The 22,320-nt window shown below is 39.8% G+C and overlaps 1 protein-coding gene across 1 annotated transcript in view; it reads right to left on the bottom strand.

Annotated features, from left to right (window-relative positions):
* The window catches only part of pkp3b (plakophilin 3b), a 31,564-nt gene extending 20,340 nt beyond the window's left edge, over positions 1-11,224 (bottom strand). Inside the window, exons 1-2 of the mRNA XM_034141010.1 lie at positions 10,927-11,224; positions 1,680-1,768 (exon numbers count right to left, since the gene is read on the bottom strand). Coding sequence (XP_033996901.1) covers positions 1,680-1,768; positions 10,927-11,146 — 309 coding nt within the window. The 5' untranslated portion in view covers positions 11,147-11,224. The remainder of the gene's footprint in view (positions 1-1,679; positions 1,769-10,926) is intronic.
* Positions 11,225-22,320: the final 11,096 nt, after the last annotated feature.

Raw genomic sequence — 22,320 nt, 5'->3', positions numbered from 1 at the left:
TTACAACTTGGTCTTATTGTCAGAGTTTTCGCTTGGTGTTGACATCTTAAAACCCACTGAATTATGTACAAGAAGTGGGGAATTTATATTAATTATTTATACATTTAAATTCGCTTTATTTGGAGGGAAAACTGAGCACAATGTTGCTGATACCCCTTCAGGAAACCTGCTCCCAGCATTCAGTGCAGTGGGTCAGAGTTAAACCAGTCTGTGTGGAAGCTGTTGGATGTTGGTTACAACACGTGGTTTATCATTTTACAGTTTTTTGCTACTTCCTCTCACAACTCATTGAACTCTCCTGTGGGTGTCATGTTCTGTCAGACTTAGCGATGTGGCGGCTAACATTTCTCAGCAGAGTCATCGCTAACACTGAGGACACCGAGGTCATGTGAGGGCAGCTACCTAACTCAACTAAAGAGCGTTATCTTAGGGACCTCAGCAATATTGCCTAATGATACCTTACTTTGAGTGTTTGGCCCCTATTTTCAATTAACAAAAAACATAGAACTGCTCAACACATGAGTGTTTAATGGAAAGAATCTTGCTAGGCGTTCAGACACCCAATGTTACAAACACAAAATAATGAACCTGGGGACACGGACTGGGAAATCCTGGCATCAGAGAAGATCTCAATTAGTGAGAACTCCCTCGAACCAGAGGGCCTTGCCTTGCCTTGTGACCTGTATCTTTTGACTGCGAGAGTTTATACATAAGTCAAAACACATTTTTGGCTTGGAGACTACAGTAAAAAGAGTTAAAAGGCTGATCCTGGACCCTATTTTCCCATGTGTTTGTGTCTAAGTGTTTAATGGGGACAACAATTTTGATCCAATATTTAGGAATAGCACTGTAGCCACGAAAATGGCTGCTAAGATAATCATATTGGGAGATGCCAAATCATTAATGTATGTTCAATAAAATACATTAATTGTGTCCGACATTATTTAACGTAAAGACCAGAACAAATCAAATGTTTTCTTTACCTTTAGCTTGTTCTGCACATTGGTTGTTGTCTTACAAAGTCTCACTGAATGAGCAGTGTTGATCTCATACCCATCCACATTATATTAATCAGCTCAATATTCACCAAGACAATTCAATATTTTAAATAACACGAAGCTGAGCTTGTTGTACTCCAAACCAACCAAATCTCACATCAAATTGTAGTCTCTCTCACGTTTCCATCCGTGTCTTCTGGCAACAGGTCACGTGACACAATAACAAACAGAGGAAAAGGTAAAGGAACAATTCTCTGCAGGATCCATTGTGCAAAATGGTCAGACACTAATAAAGATCGGACTTTTAGTGGACTAAACTGTCCGTGCGAAATTGCTCATAAAAACTCAAATGCATCCTGTTTAGCAACTGCATGTTGCAGTGTTCTGATTTTATACTGGACTACTTTCAAAATGTGGTGCAGCTATTAGTCACTTCGACACAAAAACAGAGGAAATAGATACAGAGAAACACAGAAGTTTCTCTCCAGCGCACAAACAAAAAAAAAATGGATTGATTCTAGTTAAAGATTGTACAATTTGAATGAAACAACAGTTGTTTGTGTTTCCTGTCTTTGACCTGAGCAACACTAAAAGTATCCCAAAGCTGCAGAGTTTCTCGCTCGTGTGTGCCGGACAGCTCTTAAGATGTTTTCTCGCATGCATCATAGTGTTCATACTCACAGCCATGACGCGACTGGGTGTGTGTACCATGGATCTGGAACTGAAACCAAGGGTGTGTGAAAAGCTCTTTGCCTCAGGATGATAGAAGTCTAGGAAAAGAGAAGAAAGAAACAAATGTAAGTGTTTTTCATCATTAATGAAAATTAAGTATTCATTAAGAGGCGGAACCTCTATGTTTTACACTAAGTGGCAACCCTTCTTAACCTTCTTCCAATCTCTCGCATTATCGGGTCTGTTTGAGTTATGAAGGTGGCTTAAATACTGTATGCCTTCAAGTGATAATTAACCATGTATGGCTTGTCAATTGATGCACAATAGTAGAGACTAAATGGTTACTAGTAACTTTTAACTGTGGTCCCTGTCAATGTACCAAATGTCTTTTATATGTGTCTTCAATAAAAATATATAAAAAAATAAAAAACTGTCTCGAAAACAGATGTGATATTCATATTCAGAATGCCACCTCAAGTTTTACTGAGCGGCACTGAAGAATAAGAGAGGGGATTATTCTTTTGACTTAAAACAGACAGAAGAAAGGCTGTGTGAGGAGAAAGGTATTTTGGCGTGTGTGTGTGTGTGTGTGTGTGTGTGTGTGTGTGTGTGTGTGTGTGTGTGTGTGTGTGTGTGTGTGTGTGTGCGTGCATGCGTGCGTGCGTGCATGCGTGTGTGCGTGCGTGCATGCGTGCGTGCGTGTGTGTGTGTGTGCGGAGCAGATACACATGTGTCTGTAGAACAAAAGAAAATGGGACATTTTAGTGAAGGTATTCCTCCAGACACAGCGTCTTCCCGTCCACGCCCTGCAGTTTATCTGTAAAGCAGCTGGAAGCACTTTGATCAGAACCTGTCTGTGAGCGGCCTGGAGAGAACAACACGACCATATGTTCTGAAACGTACCAACAGCATCTTTCCAATACATTACATATTCAATTTGTCTGGGTTAACCCTGTGAGCCCAATGCCTGAAAGAAAAAGTAACTAACAAACTATTTATGTAGATTATTTACACCAGCAATCAACATGGACAAGGTCAAGGCCCCGGAGAGGCAGGAGGGAAGCTGAGGTCAGTTTATAAAATGCAAGTCTAACCCAAGTCATTTGGTTAGCATGCCAGCATTTCATCGTTTTTTTTAAAGATGTTTTCAGGCCATCAGTGCATTCATGAAAGAGACCGAGTTAAAAGGGGGAGACAGAAGGGGTGAAACCTGGCAAACGCTCGCATGCCAAAGTGGAATCGGTTGTGCATTCACGATGATTGATCATTTTTATGTTATCGTACAATATATTAACATGACCTTAAAAAATGGTTACGTTACCAGCTCATCATACAATAAAGCCTATAAACATAACCACAATCATTGCAGTGTCTTAAGATGTTGGCATTATGATGTCATTAAACATTTTGGCTAAAGGAGCCGTATTTCATTCTCAGCTCATTTTCAGGTTCATATCAGTATGTAGTGTCTCTACTGTGACATGTCTCCATGCTTTCATGTTCAAAAAGCTCTTTATTTTTCTCATACTCCCTGTGCTGCAGCACCTCTTTTCACCCTCTGTCTGAAACCAGAGCCCAGTCTGCTCTGATTGGTTAGCTGGCCTGCTCTGTTGTGATTGGTCAACCACTTAGAGATGTCCTGCCCCTTAGCCTATCACGTACAATGTATACATACAGAAGCGCAAGTGTTACATAATGATTTCACTATGTTCATAAGTAAACGAAGGAGTCCTATGGAGGCGTTTCAGGCATGCACAAAAACCTATAGGACACACTACAGGAGAGGGAAACCCCAAAAGCATAATAGGGCCTCTTTAGGAACAAATTATGAGACGTAAGGACTGGAGGAAGCAGGGAGGAGATGCTGCAGGGGGTGGGGGGGGGGGGGGGGTGTGGGGGCTGGCCTACATGCCTGAACATATGCATCACCAGCTCAGGGTTGAGGGGAGGTATGCTCACACTCGACCACCGGGACAACACACACACAGCATATGTCATCTGGATCTCTTATCACACAGACAACGTAAACACAGACAACGTAAAACATTGACATAAAACCTCTCTTATCAAGGGTTACAATCCAGAGCTTCCTGTATAAAATTAGCCATTTACATTACATTTAATGCAGCAATTTTCAAAGGAATGGTCCACTGTTCTCTCTCCTTCATCAGGCGAGGTAATTATTAATCAATGGTTCAAAGTCCCTGCTGTCTCTGTTGGTGAAACACGAAATGAAGAGCACCGAAGAGTATCCACATATTGACATTTCTGTCAACAGCAGACATTCCAACAGCTCTCTCCACTGACAATCACTATGACAGGAGACCAACACAAGGCCAAGAGGTCCCAGGAGGCCATGATGTGTATCTATGATCCCAAAACAATTCCGAGCAGGAGGAGCTATGAGCTGGTGTGACGCAACTTTGGCTCATTATGAAGGGATGGAAGAAGAAGAATCGATACTTTGAACCACAATTCAAAGTATTGGACACTACTATTGGCGAAACACAAATTAAACAATTTTTTAACTATACTGTATTAAAAGCTAGGAAAAATGGTCCAACCATAAGTCAATCCAGTACCATTAGTGGAAGTTAGATTGTGATTGATATTGTGTTGGGATTTGTGATTGAAGGCGGGTAAAGGGTTAGGGTTAGGGTTAGAATTGAAGCCTAACCATTTTACCACTGGCCATGTCAACTGTGTGCCATTTAAATAATGTTTGCTTAGAATCATGGAATATGTTGTTTCTGGTTGTTAATAATTGAATGTCGCGAGTAAATATTCAATATTAGATGGCTTGCTTGTGAAGGCTCTTCTAACTCTGGGAAGGGCATGAATGCATTAAGTCAGATATCTAATTTCTACGTTTGTCTCAAGGTTCAAGGTTCAAGGTTCTTTATTGTCAATCTGACATAGCTACAGAGTAATTATGTAGTTGAAAATCTTATGTCACAGGCTTCTCCAACAATGCAACATAATAACATAATAACAATAAGAGCATGAGCAATACAAAAAGAAAAATAGTTATAAAATAAAGTGATGATGTGGAATAGTGCAGTACAAGTCTATATACAAGTTATTGGAATGATATATATATATTAGGTATTAGATACATACTACTGAGTAGCAGATGAATGTTTTGAAGTTGTTTCAACAGTTCAATTTTTTAACAGTCTCACTGCCCGCGGGAAGAAACTGTCTCCAAATCTTCTTGTCCTTGCCAGGATGCTATAGCTTTTTCTACTATCATATACACCATTTTTTTCTGTTACCATAAGCTTTTGGTGTTAAAAGACAATACCAAGTTGCAAATATGAGTTCCATAACAACAACACAAGTGTAACATGGATTTTGTCTGACTATTTCTATAATCATGCAATATACAATTTGAGAGGTATTTTACCTAAACCCTTCATATTCTACAGTATGGCTGTATATATTTTATTCTACTGTTGATAATTTAACTGATTATTTTCAACTCAATAAAAATCAGTTAAAATAACTACTAAAAGAAGATGATCGCCTGCCAGCCATTGCATGCTATAGTCTCCAAAAAGCAGCCTCACCTGCAGCATTGGGGTGAGAAGTAGGCTAATATGCCCCTTTCACACCAACGCGGTTCCAGGGCCAGTTCGGAGCTAGAGCCTGAAAAGCACAGTTTTTTCCTGTTCACACCGCAGCGGAGCCGCCTCTAAGCTCCGGAATCCGGTTCGTTTCAAGCACCAAAAAGTTGTCGGTCTAGAAAGCAAGCACCGCATACGTCACGCTTACGTCGCAGGCGGGGGCGGGTGGCAGGGGCAGGATCAACCTCTAACAACAACAAAAAGCCCACGTTTTATCCAGTTTGTACACAACGATGGAAAACCTAAAACTTAACAAGCAGCAGTGGTCCACTGAAGAGACCAGCTACCTACTGGGAATCTGGTCTTCCAAAGAGGTACAGAGGAAGCTGGAGGGGAGCACGCGGTCCAAAGCAATTCTACAACAATTGCAGCAAGAGATGGCAACCGCTGGTTTTGACCGTACCGTTGAACAGATTGGCAACAAATTGAAAAAAGTCAAGAACGAGTGGCGGTTTGGCTTTATGAAGCAGGCACGCAAACGGTTACGTCATGACGCAAACGATGACGCAATGACGCAGCACCAGTCGGGCTCTGAGCGGTGTGAACAGAGCGGGAGCTGAACCGAAGAACCGGTTCCGAACCAGGAAAGCTCTAGCACGGAGCTAGAACGGGAAAAGCCTTGGTGTGAAAGGGGCAATAGTAACTGTGTTTGAAGAAAAACACACTTGCATGCCATGAGAAATCCAGAATATGGGAGTGTTATCTGAAGTTTAGTTTTAATCAACTCCTCTCTCAAAGTTTTATGATTATAATTGAACCCAGATGATAGCTTTTTCTGCTTCTGCAAAACAAGAAGCCTCCCAGTGATTTATGTATTTATTGCATATGAAATGTGTGCAGCTCCTCTCATTCCAAATGAGCAATTATTGGGTCGTGGTACCCAACCCAGCCTTTCTCAACACTGAGTTTTCTCAATCCAGCTTTGTCGCAAAATTCTAATAAATCTTTAGTTCTTGTCCCATGATATCCAAAAAACAACCTGTTCTCCAACACCTTGGTCTCCAAAACAAGTCTTAAGCCCTTACAAAAGTCCTATCACTCTCTGCAACATGATTTATTCCAAAAAATGCACACGTGTGTGATGAAACAAACAACCTATTGACAGTCGTTGGGGTTAAAAGGTCTTAAAGGTTTGTCTGTTTAGATCATATGACTTTCCTTTGGTTCAGATTTGCAGTCGGGAACTTTTCTGGCCACTCTGACTGCTAGCTTTATAATTAGTGAGCACACATGAGAGCGGTTTAAACCTTATCATCTAAGTGAGGTCAGAAAGTTAAAGCAACATTTTGACATATTTCAAAACATACATTTATCACTATCTTACCCTGACTGTTGAAAAAAGCCAATTAGAGATGGTTCATCTTCTGGTTTGAATGGATGTGCATTCATTTTCATGACAATATGTGTAGGGCCCAAAGGTAAGGTTTCTGTGATTTGTATTTATTATGTGCTATTTCTTTCACTTATCTTTGGTTGTGGGCCTACACTGGAGCTTGGGGAGGAGTTGGTAGTGGTTATAACCTGAGTGATCACTTGTGGTTTTGCATGGACAGAGAGTCAGGGAGGCGAGAAGCAGAATTTTCAGTTTACTGCAACTTTTGAACGCAATTTTTGCCTCATTTTCTATCGCAATGTTTAACTGCATTCAATCACAAATCCCACCACAATATCAATCATAATCTCACTTCCACTGGTACTGGATTGTATTATTCACCCGTGTTTGTAATAAATGGTCAATCAAACGCAAGGAGTGGAGCAGTTTAGTTTGAGTGCCCAGATTTATACCCTTGCGGCTTCTTCAGGGCTGCCTACGGCTGTGGATGTGTTGGACTGATCAGGGGGGATATTTTGATTTGTCATTGGTATGAGGGGCCATTTTCATGTCAATCCGACCAATGATAGTCGAAATGTCTTGATCTGGACAGACAACTGAAAGTTTGAAAGTGGATAGAGAGTTTGACCCACGACCTTGGTATTTAGGATGGTTACATTTCGTATGCCCTGTGATGCTTATCTCACTCAACTGTAAGTCTAACAGTTTATTTTCACAATGGTTGTTGATAAGAATGTTTTGAATAATCTTTGGTCATGGGAGCAAGAAAAATCAAGGTTTAAAGACTTTGAGAATTTGAGCTCTTGATTGTATATCTAGCATGTTTTAGTTTAGGTCTCAGGTCAATACAATCTACAAATCTAAAGACACACATTCTATAACTGAGAAAAAAAAGTATTATTTTCCAACTGTCAAGTGCCGTCAAATCCAAGTACAACTAATGTTAAGGTTCCAATTAAACATTCAGACAATGACAGCAGGCCTGACCCCATTAGCCGAAGTCCAGAACAGTCTAAAATAGCCTCTGATAAGGTGCTGTGAAAAGCGCATAGGAAAGGAATGTTCCACACACAAGGTGGTCAACGAGCTCAGGAGGGTGTTGAACACATCAGCTAACTTACGCTTCCCTTTCAACGGGATTTGTTCTTAGATTCCAAATTGTTTAACTGGAGTTGACAACTGTTTGCAGTCATTTCCGTCTAAGTTTGCATTATTTCGCTCCACGAACCCTCCCCATCTGTTTCCTTTGTTTGCAATTTCTTTGTAGGTGGACTGCATCCAAGCTATGTTGAATTTAGACCACTATGTGGGAACATAACCAATTTTGCTAAACGTCTTCAGCTCATTCAGTTCCATAACACGAAATGCCTGATTTATTAGTGGAGCCTAATATGATTCAATAACCGGTCATTTGGGGCGAAGCTCCAACAGTACCAAGTGACTTAGAAATGAAGATAATTCTGGATTTTGCATGACATAAAACTTGCAAAAGTTCCACAATTTGAGGTCAGTTGGCGGATAGTAGTTTTACATTTAAAACTATACTATCTGCCAACTGACCTTATATATCCTTTATCCATTGATAAAGGATATTTCTAAGGAAGAGCTATCAGTGTTTGCTTGGGGTTAGGGTTAGGGTTAGGGTTTGTAATTCATTTCACTGATGAAAGAATATCTCACACAAGATTACATGCAGCTTTCAGACAACATCCTGACCCCCGGTTGGGTCAGACTGACTGTTATCAGACAGGAGATGAGGAGAGGGGGTTTCTCCTTCCTTTACGGATTTTCCCGTTGGAAAGACTTTGCAAGGTCACGATCAGGCCTGCAATAAGACAGATGTAGATCATCTGAACTTCTCACGCTGACTGGCTACTATAAGAAACCTTCACACTTAAAAAACTGAAAAATGGTTCTTGTTTAACATGTTATAACTCAAAACCATCCTGGCAGGAACCTGTGATGTCATAATTCAAGTTTCCATAGGGAGGAAAACAACAGGAAATGACCAGGATGTCACACTCATAGTGTGGCGCTCATCGTGCACAAATCTGTGTAGTAGGTGAACAATACAATAGGATAAGCTGTTCTTACCTCATATACATACACCAAAAGATATCACTGTTGGTACATTTAAGTCAAGCAACTGTAAGAGCAAGATTTTCAAAAGACACAGAATTTTTATTTTAAAACTCCATATAATTGTGGGATGGTACTTGACTATATTACATTACATGTTACTTGTTAGACGCTTTTATCCAAAGCGACTTACATACTCAATACTGTGGGAAATCCCCACAGGAGCAATTTGGGGTGAAGTGCTGACTGCAGTGGGGTTTGAACCTGTGCTCCCCTGATCCGCACACCAACGCACTAGTCCACTGCGCCACACACCTCACTATATGAATCATAATATCGTAACGGTCGGTTCATTCGAGACAGTTTGGTACATGACATTCAAATTGGTATGCCACTTTTTTCTACAGGTTGTTCAATTTGCTTTAACATGTCCAATTAGGTGTACTTCTTAGATAAGAATGAAAAAGAATGGTCCAAGCATCACATTTCCCAAAATGCAACTGCTCATTGTGCCACGTTCTGTAAAGGTCAGGTGACCCCGTGATGACATCATCAGGATTGTTTTTTAAACTTTGGAAAACTGAAGGAATTACAGTCTTTTTCGAAAAACAATGAAGCTGACTTTTTCACGTTTGCCATTTTTGGCCATACATTTCAGTGGCTTATCTTTACAATAAGAACTGCTTAAGGCTTACATTTACTGGAAACAAACCCAACAACAACCCCAAAACCCCCCAAGCCCCAACCATGTTAAAACGGTGTATAGTTGCAATAGGAAAGTGGTGTCAGCAACAACATACAGGGATATGGTCACCTCTCCCATTAGTGTTTTCATAAAAGAAAAATGGCCTACACAGTACACACCCCCCAACCACTGCATGAATTTAATGTTTGAACTGAGCTGTTTGGTAAATGAATGGCAAACTTACAATTGGACCCTAAAAAAACATATTAACATATGTTACCATTGTCATGCCATAGACACTTTCTATCTATTCTCCAATTGGAATATAATGTATCAAAAACCAGAATTAAAGAATATGAATCAACCCTATCAAGCAATAAATAAAGTATCATGTTTTGCTAAACAATCCACTGGCCTCTTAAATGTTAAGATAAGTTGGGACTTTATTGCGGTCGGTGAGACATCTTATATTATATAAAATGACTAGTCTGTACCTTGGTTTTAATTTCACTTTAAATCTGCACTATACAATATTTCTATAAAAAAAACACATCATTTTAGAATGTATAATGTCAAAGTGGTCACTTGCAGTGACAAACCCACCAAGAATGATCTCCCAACTCTGCGGTTAGCCCTTAGCTAAAAATGTTCTCCCTATTGCTTTGGTTCGACACTACGCCAACCTTATTTTCTTCCTCTGTTTTTAGCATAAAAGCTCTGATAAGCCCACTGCATACTGTCTGCCCATCAACAAACGCCAAGCAGAGAACGTTTGCAACAAGCTGGTGAACATTGGAGTTTTCATAAAGAGTTGGTAGGGACCAAAACAGAGCTAAAAGGAAAGTAAATATTCAACTTACATTCATCATGCGGAGTTGTCGACATTTGATAACTTATACTAATGCTGCTCTTTATCTTAGGGATGTTAATAGGCAACTGTTTGCTTTAAAGCTACAACGATAAGTTGACTGATCGATTAGTGAAGTGATGGAAGAAATATCGATTTTGAGATTAATCGTAAAAGTCAATGTTTATGCAAACATGTCAATAAATGCTTTATTCAGCCTCTCAAATACCAAAATGTACAGTTGTCCTCCTCTGTATGGACATTTTGGACATCGACCAAACGATAACTTGAGTAATTGAAAATAATTGTCAGAATTATCATAAATAAACATTAGTTAGTTAGTTAGTTAGTTAGTTAGTTAGTTAGTTAGTTACTGAAAGCCCTAGTTTGCTTGCACTTCACCAAAACAACTTGTAATGGATGATGTGTGACACACAGACACTTCCCAAATGGCAATATACAAATGTATGATTGCAGCTTTTGCCTTAATTCTAGCAGTGAAGTAAATCCCCACATTCACAGCCCTAATGTTGGTCTGTCAGATTGAACTCTTCACATGAAACTAAATTACTCTCTATTCCTTATCTGCTGCTGACCCTGTCCCTGCCCTTGAATAATTGAATGTTATGGCAGCAGCAGTTCACTGACTGATAAACAGCAGCTGGGAATTCAAAGCAACTTTTTACCGTGATGTGTTCCACCTGTTGATCCGACCAGCGAGTCGTCCAGCCGGGGCAGGGAGGAGGACTTCTTCTCCGCCAGCCGCATCCGGACCTGCTCCTGGACACGGCGGGCTCGAGCCAGCTGGTCCGGGGGGGGACCGTCCGAGGGAAGAACATAGGCGGTGCAGGAGGAGTTGGGCTGCATGGCGGACATGAAGCAGCTCTCAGCCAGCAAGACACTCATCCTCACAGCGGGAGAAAACACTTCCACTCCTCCGGTGACTGGCTCTGAAGTGTCCGCTGCGGACTGGAGCTCAGAAGCCCACTGTCTGTGGGCGGGGCCTGGCGGCCGGTGGGGGGCAAACAAACCCTCAGTTATTGTCAGGACAACCTGCTCCTAGAAATGACAGCAAATCGTTTTTCATGGAAACGAGGGACCGCCCAGATGATGTTACCAATTAACATTTTTGCAACTTGAGACATTTCTATTAATTCCAACAATGTGTTTAACTGATTTATGTTTTCTTCAAAAAATCTTCTGCAGCTTGTGCTGGCTAAAATAATTGGTCGTGCTTTTTACAGTGCTACGGCTTCCACAGATGAAATGTATTTATGTATTTATTGTCAAAGCATTTATTATATTCATTGCTATCGGGATGTTAAGAGCATTCCATGGAATATAACAAAAAGTGTTTTCTGAAGTGAATTACCTACCCTACACAGAAACACTTTTTGTTATATTCCATGGAATGCTCTTAACATCCCGATAGCAATGCATATAATAAATGCTTTGACAATAAATACATAAAAAAATGTCATCTGTGGAAGCCGTAGCGCTGTAAAAAGCACGACCAATTATTTTAGCCGGCCGGCTAAAATAACTGGATGGCCTACCTGCCTGTCAGCCTTCCATCTCGTGCACAAACTTATCTCGTGCCCTCATTGGTCATGTGCGCGTTCGTGTGTGTTGGAGGAGGGGCTCTGTAAGGAAGTCTGAAGGAAGAGGCAGATTTTTTCCAGTTGTGTACTTTCAAATTCTAGCGCACTCGAGCTGGTTTCTCCATTCTTACCTACCCTACCTTTAAGTGAATATTGTTAGTGTCAGTAATCAGTGTCACAACATAGGATTAAATCAATATGAATATGTTTTAAGTAATGGAACAATTGTACAAATGTTATTGTTATTGCTAAAAGGCAATTGTATTTTTTTTATTGCGCCTTTTTATATCACACTTATGGTATCAGAAGCATAGGCGGCACCAGGGGGGCGCTAGGGGGTGCTGCAGCTCCCCCTAGGATAGCAACAGCACCCCCAATAAATGTATGTCTTTTTTTTCTGTGTTTCATTCAAGCTTGGCTCTGTGTGTGTGTGGCACGAGCGAGCAAGAGAGAGAGAGCACACTGTAACGGAGATCGTTGTTGTTAGCATGTGGTGCTAGCTATCTACGCTAACGGATATAGGGAGCTTTTTCAACAAGGTGGAGGGAGAACTCTCTCCTGTCAGACTGAGAGGCTCAGATAACTTCAGCTCAGGTGAAGTAAAGGACTCTCTCAGTGTTTAGATAGTTAACTTTAGTCTAAGTTATCTCAGTGGGTCTCAAATGGTTTGGTCATGATTCATGTAAACAAGTATTTCCGAGGCACACGTTTATATGATCATTATAGGTATTAGCAAGGGTGTAACTTTGGTTTGAGAAGTGGGGGGGACACAAAACAGGGGGTCCTCCGCAATGAAACATTTTTCTCAATTTAATTCAATGTCCTGCCTTTCTACGAATATATTAGGGACTATGGTGTTAAAAAATCCAAGAAAAATGTGTAGTATATATAATGAGGAGAAGATTTTTGTCTTTAAATTGAAGTTAAAAGCATCAATCTGGTGCACTTTGAGAGCAAAATTAAAAGATTTATGGATACAGCTCTCAACACTCATATGAAACAGAACTGTATACATTTCAATATTCCAAAAACCATTAGAATATGCTCACAACCAATAACACATAATTGATATACTCCTCTCTCCTATCTTAAACTTACCTAGTCTGCATTCTTTCTTTTTATGTATGCATATTTTACTAATCACTCCCCCTTTAAACTGTGTCTTTTCATTTTTTACTGACATTGGAATGATTTCTTAACTTATTTTTGAACAACTATATTAAATAGATGGAAATATTTCTTTACATAGATGACCAAACCGTTTGAGACCCACTGAGATAACTTAGACTAAAGTTTACAATCTAATCACTCAGCGAGTCCTTTACATCGGCTAAACTGACGTTATCTCAGCCTCTCAGTCTTAATAAACACATTTGAAAAGTGGGGGGGACACAAACGGGATTTTGAAAAGTGGGGGGGACATGTCCCCCCTGACCCAGTGGAAACTACGCCCATGGGTATTAGTGATGTGTCGGTCGCCGGCTTGCGCCCGCGAACAAGCCGTGTTTTGTTGTTGTTAAAGGGCCCATGTCATGGCCATTTCCACTGATCATAATTCCATTGTTGAGGTATACTAAAATAGATTTATACTGTGCAATTTTCCAAACTCACATTGGTTTTGCATACAGCATCTCTGTAAAGTATGTGTATTCAGCAGTATTCACTCTCTCCACTAAACGGCTCGTTGGAGCTCTTGCCCCCCCCCTCCCTGTGAGCCTAGTGTGCTCCGATTGGTCAGCTCGGCCACTCTGTTCTGATTAGTCAACCACCAGAGAGGCTCCGCCCATGTCTAACAGTGCTTTTTTCGGCTCGCTCTCAGCGGAACAACAGTCTTATAATGGCCTCGGTACAGCCGTATATTTTATACGCTAACTAACCGAACTGTACCTACAACTGTTGTTATAGAAGAGTAAGTTATTTTTACCTGTAATAAACTACTACTGTTTGATGAGAAATCAAATCATGGTTTGCTATATATGAATGATATGTTATAGGAGCAAATAATTCAGGGAAGAAAGGATAGGCCTACTAAGTATTTCCATCAAACTTTATTTTTAGAAATGTACAAAATGAACATGCGTAAATATACATATATACACTGTATATCATCCATTCGTCCCCTTATAGGCGTTTTCGGCATCTTGCCTATCGCAGCTTTGTAAGCGGCTGCCGGGGCTTTTTAGGACGAGGCATCAGAGTGGGTCATCCTGTGTGTGTGTTGTCCGCCAGATACGCCAGGAGTTTCCTGATCTGGCTGGACGAAATCAAATGCAAATCACAAAATATTAGAGAAACTTAGTTGTTTTAGATTCGTTAGTAGTAGTTGTGGTAGGAGTGTGTATCTATCTAATCTATCTATCTAATCAACACAGTTAGCTTGCCAGCTAATATGCTAACCTACGTTTGCTAGTTGTTCAGTGTAATATGCCAATCTACTATGAACAACAGCTAGTCTAGGCCAGCGCCATATAGATAGATCTCTCTATATGGCGCTGGTCTAGGCTAGCAAGAACATGTTTACAATTGCAATCTTATACGGGTAGTCTGCTACGTTCGGTCATTCATTGTAGCTGGCATGAAAACAATGTTTTCCCTAGCAAGGCTAGCTCTAGGTAGCCTAGTTGTTTAGCTATGTAGCATACACGCTATGAACGGTAGCTTGGTAGCATACACGCCAGAATCACCCGGAGTATACTGTCTATGAGTATTTCGTGTGTGAATGCAGACATTCTCCTGCTATGAGATACATGTATGTAAGGCCATCTGCTGATACAACCCAGTCTCACGGCATTTCGTGTTATTAGTCACGAAATTAATTTAATCTATTGATTCGTGTTCACCAACACGATTTTCACATTTTTTTCGTGTCACACAGAACGATTTTAAATGCAATGTATTTCTATTGGTAGTATGTTTCGTGCCTGCAACACGTCTTTTTGTCCGGTCGGGTCTTGGAAGACCAGAAGCTGTGTGGTTCATAAAAACATGTTCTTACTCAATATCTTACCCTAAGCCTAACCCTATCCCTTTTATTTTAAATTGTATAATGTCTGAGTTTTTTTGCCGTCAGTGAGGAAAATAAATGGCTCAGAGCCTCAGAATACTGAAATCTGTATTTTATGTCATCTTTTTTTCCTTCTAATTTGTTATTATTTGGTGCAGGCACGAAACATACTACCAATATAAATACATTGCTTCTAAAATCGTTCTGTGTCAGAATACTTAAATCTGTATTTTTTTAAATGTCTTTTTCCTTCTAATTTGTTATTATTTACATTGCTTTTAAAATCGTTCTGTGTGACACGAAAAAAATGGCGAAATCGTGTTGGTGAACACGAATCAATAGATGAATTTCGTGACTATAACACGAAATGCCGTGAGACTGTGTTGGCTGATATTAGAGTTGATATATGGAAACGCTAGCAACTTAGTTAGCACAGTTAGCACTGTGTCAATGGCTTAGCAGTCCGACACACGTTTACACATTTAAACAGTCGTGGTAGATACCTTGTTTGGGAGACATTCCTAACGAAATGAAGTGCCAATCACAAAATATTATTGAAACTTAGTCGTTTTATGTTCGTCAGCTTGCCAGCTGGATTACAATGCTAACCTACGTTTGCTAGTTGTTCAGTGTAATATGCTATAGGCTACTATACTATACTATACTATACTATGAACAACAGATAGTGGTTCATATTAGGCTATCAAGAACATGTTTACAATTGCAATCTTATACGGGTAGTCTGCTACATTCATTGTAGCTGGCATAACAACAATGTTTTCCCGAGCAAACTCATGTCTAGCTCCGTTGTTTAGCTCGGTAGCATACACGCTAGGAACGCCAGCTATAATGTAATTACGTTTCGCGACTGACCGTACGGTAAATCACCCGGAGTATACTGTCTATGAGTATTTCGTGTGTGAATGCAGACATTCTCCTGCTATGAGATACATGTATGTAAGGCCATCTGCTGATATTAGAGTTGATATATGGAAACGCTAGCAGTCCGACACACGTTTACACATTTAAACAGTCGTGGTAGATACCTTGTTTGATAAATACACAAATAACAATACAAACTTACAGGTTGTGTACCCGAATCTTCCCCTGCTCCAAACGGTCCAAACAAACTAGGAATAGCATCGTCCTTCAGTTTCAAATGCTGTGCATATCCGGCCTCAAACTGGGCAATGTTTTGGAAGCTTTCGTCTGTGAAATGCCGCGCACACAGTAACGTTCTTCGAACCTCTGAAGGAACAGTGTTAAACAGAAATTTCAACCACTGACTTCGTCGTGGTTCTTCCGTCGGTAGGACAAACAGCTCAGATTTCTCCTCACATTTCAGGAAACAGGTCCTTGGCATTGGCATGACTGGATCGATTGTGAACTGAACCAGAGCTCCCAACAGTAAATGTTAGGCTGGCAGAGGGTGCGGCCATAGCTCTTCCGGATTGGTCCATTTCATTCCGGGTACGGCGGAACTAAATGGAAGACTCAAATGGATTGGTCCATTTCATTCCGGGTACGGCGGAACTAAATGGAAGACTCAAATGGGCAGTGACGTATCTCCAACGCAACCCGGTATCACGGCAAGACGTGAACATGTGACGATCTACCATGCTGGGAGACGTGAATATGTCACGGTTTCGTCCCTTCAAACGTGACAGTTACACGGTATTGTTAACATGGCCCAACCAGTGGAGAAATACCCGGAAGTGCCAAGCAAATGGTCTACCGCGCCTATTGGTCGGTTTTTATTGTCAAAATGAGATGTTTTTAATTTATTTTTTAATCGTCACACTTGATTTCGCCGATTTTCTTGTTGCCCTAGCTGGTCGACACCTCTTTTAGCAGAAACAAAGGCTACATTAATGTATTGAATCGATGTTAATCCATGTGTGTGGATCATAGACTGGTGTGGATGTGGAATTAACGGACGTGACGTTGTGTGATTGCGTTGCCAGGCAACGCAATTTACAAACTCTTCAACTACAACCCTAATTATAATTAAAAACATTTAAGAAGGCCTCACGAAATACTTTAATGTAAATTAAAATGTAAATGTGAAGGGATGTGTGTAATGTGATGATTGACATTATTCACCCACGGATCTATGGGTTGGGGGTATTGTTCCGCACGGACATTTTAGTTAACCGGATTTACTGTTGATGTGAAATCCGAAAAAAAAAAATCCGAGTTTGCTTGCTTTTCTCTTTGGAGGTTATTACATAACGGCATTGTAATACACGGTTCGGCTGCATTAAATATGACATATCTGCCGTAGTTCTGTATTTATAGAGCCCTGATGAGAAGACTTCTGGACAAACAGGAAGCACTGCATTTTGCATATCCCTTTCAAGATTTTCTAAGGTTCATTGACATATCATATACACAACTAATTCAATAACGTGCTTTAACCACTAGGCGGTGCACACAAGGTACACACAGCCATAATAACTTTGTATTATTAGTGTAGGACACTTGTGTATGTATAACATCTGAAGATGTGTAGTTTTATTCATGTTTTCACATAATTGTACAGGATATTGCTCTATTATTTCACATGTTTTACTTATAATATCTGATTTGTAAAACATCACAGACAGAAAGGTATATCCGTCATTTAACAGTAAGCTATTGAAATTCTGAATCCATAGATGTGTCTCCCATCACCCAAAGCCCCTGACTATTCTCTCAACTCAGTATTTACATTCTTATATTCAAAGAAAATCAGTAATATCTTTAAAAACGACAAGTCCTTTTATATCAGCTGTGCACCGTTATGGTGTATAACGTATTTATTTTCGGATTTCACATCAACAGTAAGTCCGGTTGCCTGGCAACGCAATCGCACAACGTCACGTCCGTTAATTCCACATCCACACCAGTCTATGATCCACACACATGGATTAACATCGATTTAATACATTAATGTAGCCTTTGTTTCTGCTAAAAGAGGTGTCGACCAGCTAGGGCAACAAGAAAATCGGCGAAATCAAGTGTGACGATTAAAAAATAAATTAAAAACATCTCATTTTGACAATAAAAACCGACCAATAGGCGCGGTAGACCATTTGCTTGGCACTTCCGGGTATTTCTCCACTGGTTGGGCCATGTTAACAATACCGTGTAACTGTCATGTTTGAAGGGACGAAACCGTGACATATTCACGTCTCCCAGCATGGTAGATTGTCACATGTTCACGTCTTGCCGTGATACCGGGTTGCTCCAACGAGGTGTTTTGGGGAGGTATTTTCTGTGTTAGAGTTTTACTCGCTACAGGGTGTACTTTGAGGGTTTTGACTCTGCACACCGTTTACATGCATAAAAACCTTCATAACACACAAGGGGATGGGTAATAACCGGAAAAGCATGACATGGGCCCTTTAAGTAATACAAGACGGAATGATATGATGATCTCCACGCTACAGCTGCTCCGTGCATGAATGCAGTGACATGTAATATCCAATTATTAGAGACGGTTGGATGCTGCTGTTTTGAGCACTGCAATATATTTATTTTCACTATGTTATTTATTTATGATTATCTTTAGGCTCAGCAAAGATTTGATGTCAGCTGTTGCTTGTTTTTGTTGTTAATACTGAAATAGAGCCCTGCTGTTTTGTCAGGCCTTTTTCTTTAAATAACATTTTTAAATGTCGATACAGTAGCTGTCCTTTTTAAAAATGTCTATGCTAAAGTTTTTATAGGTGTTGCTATCTGCTTTGCGTAGCGTGGTTCTACAAGCAAGTCAGTGCATTCATTGGGTGGTATCAGAGAGATACAAGGGTCTGTCAATGCAATGAAAACAATTGGCCACAGCAAATAATTGATATTAAAAATGTAATTTTTACTTTTGAATACTTCAGTACAAAGGATGTATTGAATAATTGAAGTGATATATGTGTACACATATAAATCATTAGTCAAAACAGGGCTAAATTTGATTGAATTATAAAAGGTATATGTGGTAAACTGAAGAGCCGTTTAGGAGCCGAAAGAGCCGGCTCTTCTTGGTGAGCCGAGCCAAATGATCCGGCTCACTGAAAAGAGTCGGAATTCCCATCACTAATAGGTATAAAAAAATAAGAGAATAAATGAAAAACAAGTATGAAATACTATATGACAGTAAAACAATAATACAGTTTAAAAGGGGAGTGATTTGTAAAATATTCATAAAGAAATAGTAAATCTGTTTACAGTTCTGTTTACAGTTCTGTTTTGAGTGTTGGGTGTTGAGAGATGTATCCATAGATCTCTTCATTTTGCTCTCAAAGTGCACCAGATTGATGCATTTAACTTCAATATTTAAAATAAATCTTCCCGGGGGAGCATACCCCCGGACCCCCCTATGTGAGGTCCACACACCACCTATAAAAATAGCACTTTACCCCTGCTTACACCTATATGCCGTGAGCTGATTATCGAGCCTTCATTGTAAGAGTCGCGGTTGTACTGTGTATTTGCGTGGGGATTGTTGCAGTAGAAAATTAAACTGTAGCGCCCGGTACATTAATGGGAAACCCTAAATGTTTGAGCACCCTCTGTGAAACGTCAAGCTACCCCACAGCAAAATCTCTGGTGCCGCCACTGATCAGAAGAGCAAGATTTTGCTTTTATTTAGTATTCAAAGAATGAAGACAGAATGGTGAGCATAATGTTGAAATGTTGGGGTGGACAAGGATATTTTGAGGACGGGTTGGTAACTGCGAGAGTCGAAACGGTAAGAATAAAGTAAAAAACACGAAAATAATGTTGTAATGGCAAGAATAAGGTTGAAATATGGAGTATAAAGTTTAGTAAATGCACTATGCTAGATGTTTCAGTACTATTATTGAAAATAAACTGGATAAGTGATAGAGGTCGGTGAAACCGGTGCTGGTGTAGAACCAACAATGTGTTGTCATCCTGGATCTTTGTATTCTCAGTGTTAAGCTGCCTTCACATCATCGTGATTTGCTCTTTGCTCATGCCAGGTTGGACGCTTGGCTTTGAGGAGAAAAGGTCAGAGTTGAAATCAAGTTTAAAGCTATATATAATTGGATCTTTGAGCGACAATTTTAATCGGTGGGCTACGCAGAGGGCAGCGGTTTCGCACTCTCCAAAGGGAAAACAACCGCAGTCAGCACAAAGCCGCTTTACCTCAGGTCATGTAGAGCTTAAAGCTAAGAACATTTGAGGTTTACATTTTTACTTTACACAATTTTACAAACATTCTTATTCAAAATCACAATGATTTCTAAAGGTAAGTACATTTTTGGATTATGCCTGAATAAACTTCTGTTTGTGTGCATAATGTTAAGTTTCATTCAGTTCTGAAACGTTGTGTGGTTTGGAAGATTCATTTCACTTTCACTAAGTAAATAGTGCAGTGTTCTTAAGTATAAGATTTGTATTTAACTAGATAACTTTCAGAATGGGTGTTCCCACTGAATTCCATACCACTCCTTTAAGTCTGTTGAAAACCTCAATGATGTGAGGAACACATGATTAAAGTTCAAAATGTATCTGTCATAAAAAATGTGTAAACCTAGATTTCCTAAAACTAAATGATGACTTTAGTAGGAGGTAAGGGTGGAGTCAGGGTCAGCTGAAGTGACAGGAACAACTTCCGCATGATGTCACTCCAAAGTCCCCCTGAAGGTCCCTGAGATGAAGCACAATGAGAATACAGGCTCATGAGAAGCAGATGGGCATGTATCCTTGAATACACCAACACTACTGCTGACGTTTGGAGGTTATTCCCCTCAGGCTTACAACTACATTTTTCATTAAAATCTGAATCCTGAGAGAATTGTGAAATAAGCACAGTTTCTTGTCGATGTGGAGGTTGTTTCAGGGCCCAGGAATGTGGAAATAAGCTCATCAGTTAAAGCTAACATGAGAAATCTTGGGGGAGGACTGGGAAGCTCACTCTGAGGAGGAGCAGGAATAAGTCAGGGGCCGAGGCTCGGGGGGAATTCCTGTCCCAGAAACAGTGCTGCTCGTACTGAGGCGCTAACACGTTCACACAGACATACAGAAACATCTGACTCTTAGTTTGGGTGGGGATGTAATGAGGAGTATGTGGTATTCTTAGTAACAGCACACACACACACACACACACACACACACACACACACACACACACACACACACACACACACACACACACACACACACACACACTTTATGCTTGCATAATCCCATGAACGTGTGCTAACTCACTTTATTTCTTTTTCATTTAGTTAATTCATTCCAGACACATTTTCCCTTAATGGCTTATTTTATATAGTTTTGAGTTAATTACAGGCTGTTTAGTCAGCATTTTGTAATCATCTGTACCACACTAATTACAGCTATAAAATATGACAAATATGACTGGCTTTTATGATGTTTACTTTGTTTGTGACCACACAAAGTATTTCAAAACAAACACTTTTGAAACATTAATCTAATTATTTTTGATTAATTAATCATTTGAGTTTTTTGTTCTCTTCTGGGGAAGTTTGTGCCTGAAATCAAATAATACAAAAATAAATAATACAAATAAATAAAAGGTAATTCCACATGTGTGTGCATGATTTACAAACACATTTATAAAGAAGATAAATATGTTTTATTTTCATAAAAATTAAAAGTTAAAGAGACATTAAGTGTTCCTATGCTTAGTGTCATCATTATTTGTCGGTTTAGTTTTTATTTCAATTGTGCAAGTAATTAAGTGTTTCTAAACATGAAAATGGGATTATAAAGTTGTACATTTCAATTTGTCAGTCGTCGTGCACACACAAATAAAATGCCAACTGATTGAATCTTATCATGTTTAAATTGGCACTCACAGGCTTCCGTATAATTCTACTACACCTTTTATAAAGGAATCAGGGCCTCATTTCCAAATAGCCACCATGCAGCTAAATGTATCTGAATCTCAGGGAAAGTGTATAGAATAAGATACATTTAGGTTCTAATAAGCTTTCGGAAACAAACACAGATAATACAAATGTATGGGTATACTTTTATCATTCAGGGTGGCAGGAGTTATTCACTGTTAAACACATATATTATCTGATGCTGAGGCCTTGAGATAAGAAGAATTTGATATTTTTGAAAGGGGATGACTTGCTCGCTTTCTTGTTGCACTGATGGGGCGGAGGTGGTTTATTAGATGGAGAGTGGGTGTTGGAATTCAGAGCGTCCAGGACTAAAACATGGCAGTGAGAAATGATGTCTTGAGATAAACACTCAGCACAGAGTGGGGGAGTGACAGAGTGAAACATGGCTTACAAAAGCATATTCTAATATTACAAATGACATTCAGTTAGAAGGACATGAACCTGTTTAAATCACCCACTCACTATGAGCAATCCTTTACACAGAAGTCCTGTAAAACATTCTTAAAGAAGAAGAATGATCATGTAGCTTTAATGTAGCATGCTAGCTAACGGAGATGCTAAAGTAACAGAAGTCAATGGAGAGAACAAGCAACAACTTTT

The sequence above is a fragment of the Trematomus bernacchii genome, unplaced genomic scaffold (genome assembly GCF_902827165.1).
Source record: "Trematomus bernacchii unplaced genomic scaffold, fTreBer1.1, whole genome shotgun sequence".
NCBI classification, from domain to species: Eukaryota; Metazoa; Chordata; class Actinopteri; order Perciformes; family Nototheniidae; genus Trematomus; species Trematomus bernacchii.
The sequence above is the reverse complement of the archived record's forward strand: the minus strand, read 5'-3'. Positions and strand labels throughout refer to the sequence as shown.